This window comes from Sinocyclocheilus anshuiensis, unplaced genomic scaffold (assembly GCF_001515605.1).
Source record: "Sinocyclocheilus anshuiensis isolate Anshui unplaced genomic scaffold, SAMN03320099.WGS_v1.1 scaffold152, whole genome shotgun sequence".
NCBI classification, from domain to species: Eukaryota; Metazoa; Chordata; class Actinopteri; order Cypriniformes; family Cyprinidae; genus Sinocyclocheilus; species Sinocyclocheilus anshuiensis.
In genome coordinates, this window is record NW_015555781.1 from 3,709,805 (window position 1) to 3,718,020 (window position 8,216).

The window sequence follows — 8,216 nt, forward strand, 5'->3', positions numbered from 1 at the left end:
AACGGAGGTGTGTAATGGTAAACCCTCTTTGGGGAAAGTGATATGAAGCAAGTTTTAAATCTGTGTATAATCACTCTCAGTTTTACCACAAGATATTACATCTCAGCATTGTCATTTCGTTCATTATAATATGTGGTAAACAATACTGTTGTTCCCCTCTCTAAAAGTGATCAAACCCTGTCTTTCACCTTAAAAGAGCTGTGTGGTTAAGCTGTGCGGTCCCTTTCATGATGCTTGCAATTATTTCTGCATACAAACTGCATGTGGCATCCCACAGTGAAACAAAACAGTAGTTTCCATTTAGCAAAATGTTTCCCAATCTGCATAGTTTCCTTCACATGGCTTCTAGACATAAAATGGTGTTCATCTCATTTCTTTTGTCAAGCCAGTGAGATTTTCATTATCTAATGGTACTATCCACAAAGAAATGTGCTCCATTAAGGAAGAAGGTTTGAGTAATATTGAGCTGCAATGAAACTCAGATTTACAGACCAACATGAATATTTGTATTATAATTGCCTTTGAATGGGGATCGTAGTAATGTTGTAATGTTTAAATGTAAGACAACTTATTCTGTAACGGATGCAATGACTACAAATTATTTAGTCATCCTTAAAGGATGGTTCACTCAAAAATAAAAATTCTGTCATCGTTTACTCCCCCTCATGTTGTTCCAAGCCTGTATGACTATTGTGAGGAAAGTTGGTAACCAAACAGTTTTGACTACTACTGTATGGACAAAAAACAAAGAGAAATTTCTCAAAATATCAAAGAAATGTTTTTCACAGAAGAAAGCATGTCATACAGGTTTGAAACAACATGAGGCAAAGTGAATGATGGCAGAATTTGTTGGTTTTGCTTTTAAACTATTTGTTTAGAAAGTTTCACTCGAGTCGTTTTTGACAGAATAGTGTGCATGACTTGAAATTGACATTTGAAATGAGAATGTAAATGTTGTGGTTATTAATCATAGGCCACTGAGTCAAATGAGCAATCCTTGCAAGTATAAAATGGTGGCAGTGCATCTATATCTTTCCAACTCTGTCACCGAGACGCCCCTCTGTTTGTGGTTTCCTTGTTTCATGCTCAGGAAGTCCTTTTTTCTGTCTGCCACATATAATTGTTTATATTGTCGAGTGTGTTTTCCGGAACTTATAAAAAAAAAATTATATATATATACACATACATACAGTGGGTACGGAAAGTATTCAGACCCCCTTCAATTTTTCACTCTTTGTTATATTGCAGCCATTTGCTAAAATAATTTAAGTTAATTTTTTTTCCTCAATGTACACACAGCACCCCATATTGACAGAAAAACACAGAATCGTTGACATTTTTGCAGATTTATTAAAAAAGAAAAACTGAAATATCACATGGTCCTAAGTATTCAGACCATACATACATATATAAAAATTAATATATTAAATGTAATTATATTAAATAAGTTCCATAGAAACACACACACAAACAGTTTCATCTAAGACAAGAAAAACAAGTGAAAATAAGAGGTGAAATTAATAATGGATGCGATTAAATGTTTCTTTGTGCATAAGCATCTTAACTTTCTATCAACAACATCACACCAAAAGCAGTTTTTCATATGCAATCTTAGATCTGAGTGCAAGTGACGTTCACAGATTGTCTGTTGTGGTGCAAAATGTTTCCAAGTTGAAGTAACAGTTTAAGTCACGGAAAATGTTGTGTCGAGTGCTGTTGACATCCTAACTAGAAGTTTATGTGGGTTTATTACATTCAAGTGATCATTTATGAAGCAACTGTCTTTCTTTAAGGCTACACTTCAAATGTTCTGAAAGGGAATTTGTAAACAGCTCCTCTTCACCCTGGGGAGTGTTCATAACATCAGTTCAAACAGCAATAATGACTGTCTGTCTGCGTAATGAAAATAAATTTGTAATGATAATTTGAGAGAGAACGTGTGTGTACATAACCTCAGGTTGCTAAACTATTAGTAAATCACTTTGAAAATGCATCTGACAGCTTGCTATCTACTGTCTTACCAAAAATAAACATGATCATCAGTATAATGCTGAAGCTATACTATATATAGTTAACAGATGGAAAATGAAAAAATATGGAAGCTAGAGGTATATTAATGCAAACTATTTTACTATAAAAAAAGCGAATGTGCAAAAATAATGTATTTCATTAAGGAATATCAAAAAAAACAAAAAAAAACAATTCATGTGAATATCTAGCCAAAAATGGGACGTCCATGTGCTATAAACAGCACCGCCAATAGAGAAACAGTTGAGGTGTTCAGTGAGTCATGGTGTTTGCTCATCTTGAAACACATTATGTTCTTTGAATCATGAATTCTTTCAGATGAACTCCACAGCTGATTTGATTCACCGCCAGCTATTTCCAGACATACAGTAGAAGCGCTAGTAATATCTGAGGAAAAGTCTAAACGAACACAGATTTACCAGATAAACTCAGTGACAGATCTGCTCATAAAACAGCAGTCAGGCAAACACATGTGTGTTGTTCTTCACTTGTAATACGCATTTCCGACTCTCTGATAACGGGAATTTTTCAAGAGGCCATTCTTTTCGTCTTCCTCCCATAATTTTTTCAACTTTCCTGTTTCTCACATAGCTGTATTTCCTTCTATTAGAGCACTCTGAGACAGGAACTGCCACCCCTGCCTCCCTCCCACATGCTTTTTCTGCCTCACTCTCTCTTTTAGAACCACACACATTCTCATGCTTGTTCCCTCGGTTCATTTATCGCGAAGCGGTGTTTGACAGTGAGCCTGTCTCTGGACGGTCTGTTTCAGCGTGGATGCTCTCTGGTCTCATCCTTTCCTCTCTTCAGTATTCTGTTGCTGTGGTGGGACGTCTAGCCACATTGATCTTCTGGGGTCAGACTTCACCTCCAGCTCAGGATGGAAGCAGTGGCTCTTTACAACTTTTGTGCCACGGAAAGTGACGAGCTTAGCTTTCAGAAGGGAGACGTACTTAAGGTAAGAGCAGTTTTGTGTTGGTTTATGCATGCAGACCGATTGTTTGCCGAATGATAGGATTTGCTTATTGTTTTTTCTTCCACTAGATCACTAATATGGAAGATGATCCTAACTGGTACACTGCAGAGTTGGTGAACAGGAAGGGCTATGTACCTAAAAACTATATCAGCGTAAAGCCACACATGTAAGTACAATGTCTGTAAACCTTGGAGAGTATTGATTTGACTTGTGTTGGTATTGACTTTGGTGGGTATAGTCTTGATACAAAAGTGTATTATCATATTCATGTATGAGAAATTTCAGTATAAACTTCTCATCAAATTCTTCCAGGACCAAATTATTTAAGCTGTTATATTTTGTTTTTATTTCTTTACATTATTTTATAGCTCTATGATGTCAGTATATGCCATATACACAGTAAACATACACACAGCATAAAAAAAAACATATTATTATTGATGTTGAAAACAGTTTTTGCTGATTTATATTTTGTGTAAACCATGATACACAACCATTCAAAACTTTGGAGTAAGATTATTTATTTAGTTTTTTTTTTTTTTTTTTTAAATATTAATCATTTTATTTGGCAAGGAAGCATTAAATTGATCAAAAGTGACATTAAATATGTTTATAATGTCACAAAAGATTTATATTTCAAATACGTGCTGTTCTTTTGAACTTTCTATCCTTTAGAGAGTCCGATTTCCACAAAAATATTAAGCAGCAAAAACTTTTTTCAAGAGTAACTGAACTTCAGGAATAATTAATAACAGCAGAGCATCAAATCAGCATATTAGAATGGTTTCTGAAGGATCATGTGACACTGAAGACTGGAGTAATGATGCTGAAAATACAGCTTTAACATCACAGGAATATTTAACATTTCAATATTCAAATAGAACAGTTGTTTTAAATTGTGATAATATTTCAGAATATTACAGTTTTAACTGCATTTTGTAACCAATAAATGCAGCCTTGGTGAGCATAAGGGACTTCAGCTGGAGGCTCTTTGGGTTTTCTGCCTCTTCCTGGACATGGATTGTACTTTGTTGTTGTTGTTGTTGTGTGTTTATTGTACTTATTTTATCTTTGTGCAAAATAAATAAATAAACAAAAGAAAAAAATTTTTTTTCATAATATTTCAGAATATTATAGTTTTTACTGTATTTTGTAACCAACAAATGCAGCCTTGGTGAGCATAAGAGACTTCTTTTAAAATCATTAAAATATCTTAAATATTTAAAACTTTATTTGCTTATAAAGAATTTTAGCAGAAACAGCTATGAAAGAGCAACCTTTGTTAAACACAAATTTCCTCTAGTTTGCCAGTAGTTTTCCACATACTAATAAAGTGTATAAAAACACACACAATGCTATTTAAGTTACAGCAACCTTTCTAGCTGTTTATTTCATGTCTAATAGCGCTGCTGTGCACCTCTATCTCGCCCCCAGATGGTTTGTGGGCCGTATCTCCAGACATGTGGCCGAGAATCGACTGCACCAGCAAGAGTGTGGAAGCTTCTTAGTAAGAGAGAGTGAGAGTGCACCTGGAGAATTCTCCATGTCGGTGAGGTAAGACACTTCCCAGCATTCCTAGCCTAGTCTGCTCTATGCGCTGTTGTTGGGGTCACTGTAATTTGTTGTTTGCTGCATTGCCTCATAAAAGCATAACTAGAAATTGAATAATGAGAAAAATTGGATAGGGTCCATCAAAACCCATCTGACCTACTTTACAAGGATGCCAATATCCCCTGCTGTTTAAGAAAATGTACTGAAGTTGTCTGAAAATGAGAGCATCAGAAAGCTATTATGTCGGAGCAGAGATTTCATTTAAAATTCATCAAGTGCGCTGCTGCTGGAATCACATCATTATTCTGTCCGGCTCATTACCATCCACTTCTTGATGGCTGAGTTGGGTTTGGATGGCAGAGCGCAAGCCTGTCTGGGAACGAGCTGGCTTTGATAATCAGCACTGCGGTCTTGAATGAGGACTGGCCTCAGGTGTGGAAGAATAGGCTTGGGATATTGTAAGATTGGTCTGCAGGTCCAGGGCTAATGTGTGACGCAGCTCTGTATGCATTCCTTGAGAGAGTGCTGTCTGTGGATACAGATTACTAATAAGACTGACACAGGTGTGATCTCCATGTGATCGATGAAATCTAACTCTGGCATTCTAGCAGAGGCGGACAAAGTACACAACTCCATTACTTAAGTGAAAGTATAGATACTGCTGGTCAAATATCACTCCATTACAAGTAAAAGTTGTAAAGACAACTTATTTGACATCAAAACAAAAATTTAAAAAAATGCTGTACCGCTCTCGCTGTACTTTGATGTCATACACAGAATGGTCTGTGCAATGCTGCTACAACAGTTCTTCTGTGGCTTTATATGTAATATTTTCACGAACACAATTTAGCAAAATCAGACAATATTGTGTCTAATATAAACCACAATATTAACTTCTTATTATTGAATTGTTGTAAATAAATATCACATTTGGAACTGGTCAGTGCTCAAAAAATGCTGGGAAATCACTTTACTCCTGTAGCCCCAAGAGTGATTACTGATAAACTGTCTGAAAAAAAGACCGTTTTTAGAGAAGAAAAAAATCACCCACTGACTTTCAGAGCTGCTAATGACTTTCTACTTCGAGGATCTTGATAGAAATGTAGTGGAGTGAAAAGTACAATATTTGTTAGGGCTGCACGATAAATCGCATGCGATATTTAACGCGCATCTTATCAGTAAAGCCGGTTCTGTAATCAATATTGTGTCTAATATAAACCACAATATTAACTTCTTATTATTGAATTGTTGTAAATAAATATCACATTTGGAACTGGTCAGTGCTCAAAAAATGCTGGGAAATCACTTTACTCCTGTAGCCCCAAGAGTGATTACTGATAAACTGTCTGAAAAAAAGACCGTTTTTAGAGAAGAAAAAAATCACCCACTGACTTTCAGAGCTGCTAATGACTTTCTACTTCGAGGATCTTGATAGAAATGTAGTGGAGTGAAAAGTACAATATTTGTCTTTCAAATGTAGTGAAGTTAAAGTCATAAGTTTCCAGAAAAAATAATACTCAAGTAAAGTACAGATACTCAAAAAGTGTACTTAAGTACAATACTCAAGTAAATGTACTGTCCACCTCTGCATTCTAGTTGAATGTCCATAAAAGATGTTAAATGACAAATCAAGGTCATTATGCAAAATGAGCAATGTGAATGCCTGGAACGCCTCTGATTTTAAAAATGTAAATCTTTGATGACTTTGGGCATTAATATCCAATGCCATCCAGGTTTGAACTGGGTTAATGGAAAGAGACCATAAGAAACCTCAAGTGCTCTGATTATTTTATTTTCCACAGTACTCATGTTCCTGTTTTTCTCTGAGACAATATATGCCACCATTTTAAGAAGATATCCTGGGCTTTTCAGATATGACAAATGTCTGGCCATGTCAGCTTCCTCATTTTGGGTTTCAACATATTCATTAATTAAATACCCTGTGTAAGTGTTTTTCTTGTGCAAGACATGTTTAAAAGACAATAAGATATAAAAATATAAATTTGATTAACAGAATTGTTGAGTATTTTATGCTGAGTGTTGATATCTACATCTGTTGGCAACTCAAGCTTGGAGCCTGCATTGATTTTAATATAAATTCAGAAAGCAGTATTTTATGATTTTTTTTTTAAATAATTGTAAATCAGAAAAATTCTGGCACAAATGTACAATAAATTAAAAAATGATATAAACAAATCATTCTGTAATATCTTTCATGACATAATTGAGAAACTATACACAAAGTCTGGGTGATGGTTAAATTGCTCTAAAGTGACAGTTAATACACGTATAATGCTACAAAATGCATATTTGAATAATTTCTGAAGTATCATGTGACACTGATGACTGGAGTAATAGATTCTAAAAATTCAGCTTTGCCATCACAGGAATAAATTACATTTTAAAATATATTAAAATAGAAATGTTATTTTAAATTGTAATAATATTTCACAATATTACAGCTTTTACTGTATTTTTGATCAAATAAATGTAGCATTGATGAGCATAAGAGACTTTTTTTTCGAAAGCATTAAATGTTACAGACGTCATACTTTTTATTTTTTTTTTTACATGTATTTTTAGTGGAAGTTTGTTGTGTAGAAAAACACCCATTTACATTAAATGTTTTCAATGTTTGTATGATATCAGTTTACAGTTTGTCACTGGGGCAGTACTCTTTCAAAAGTTACTAATGCATACTTTTAAAGTACTAATAATGTGTACCATTTAGGGGTAAATAAAGTACAAACATGTACCTTTTAGCTTTTGCACCTCAGCACCGGCGCTACCTAAGGCCTCGGGCTTTGAGGCGGGGCCTCCATTCTATACACTAGTCCACCAGTCAAGACAGGCAGCAAAATACTAGCTTAATTGTTAATTGGATATAGTTGAATTGTCACTCATCTGCAGTTAAACCAATTAATTTTGCAGTTTCAAAGCGGGTCCTGCCTTCTGAATGTTTGCCGTAACGAAGACATCCTTCAGGTGCTGCGAAGCAAAAGGCTAATTATGCCCGGTTCAGACTACATGATTTTAGCCCGATTTTGCCACGATTTGCTTGACGTAGGGTGTCGTGGGGATTCGTAAACGACATTGGGCGTCGGGACGCAAGATTCCATCGTTTCAGTTCGTGTAGCGTGTCATAGTGGACGACAACCGATTCCGCGTCTGCAATGCTTCACGACATCACGACAGAAAAGACTTAGCATGTTTAATTTTTTTTCCGTCGTCCACGACGAGTTCTGTCACATTGGTGACGTTGACCAATAGCAGCACAGAAGCTCTTTCATATGCCGGGTTCAGACTACACAATATTTTTGTCGGTCACGATAGTCACTGTGTCAGATTACACAATTTTGACTCCTAAAATCTTGTCGTGTCGTGGACAAGAAACATGTCAGACTACACGTTGCTTCCCGACCATTCATCGCGTGCCGTCTTTAACGACGCGTGTGATGTCATCGAGAAGGCGGAACAAGCAACTGACTTCAGAAAACAAGAGTAAACATTGCTGAAGCGCTTCCGCTATAGTTCGCCAGCATTTTTCTTTCTTTGTTCTGTCGTGGTAGTCCCTCGATAGCACATCATACAGGCAGGAGTACTGTTGCCACAGCTCCACGAACCTTTCCTCCATCTCATAATTCCACCTAGCAGCACCATC

General features: G+C 35.9%; 1 protein-coding gene across 1 annotated transcript in view; it reads left to right on the forward strand.

Moving 5' to 3' along the window:
• Positions 1-2,721: 2,721 nt before the first annotated feature.
• The window catches only part of LOC107674739 (GRB2-related adapter protein-like), an 11,049-nt gene continuing 5,554 nt past the window's right edge, over positions 2,722-8,216 (forward strand). Inside the window, exons 1-3 of the mRNA XM_016468832.1 lie at positions 2,722-2,986; positions 3,073-3,170; positions 4,439-4,558. Of these exons, the coding sequence (XP_016324318.1) occupies positions 2,909-2,986; positions 3,073-3,170; positions 4,439-4,558 (296 nt within the window). The 5' untranslated portion in view covers positions 2,722-2,908. The remainder of the gene's footprint in view (positions 2,987-3,072; positions 3,171-4,438; positions 4,559-8,216) is intronic.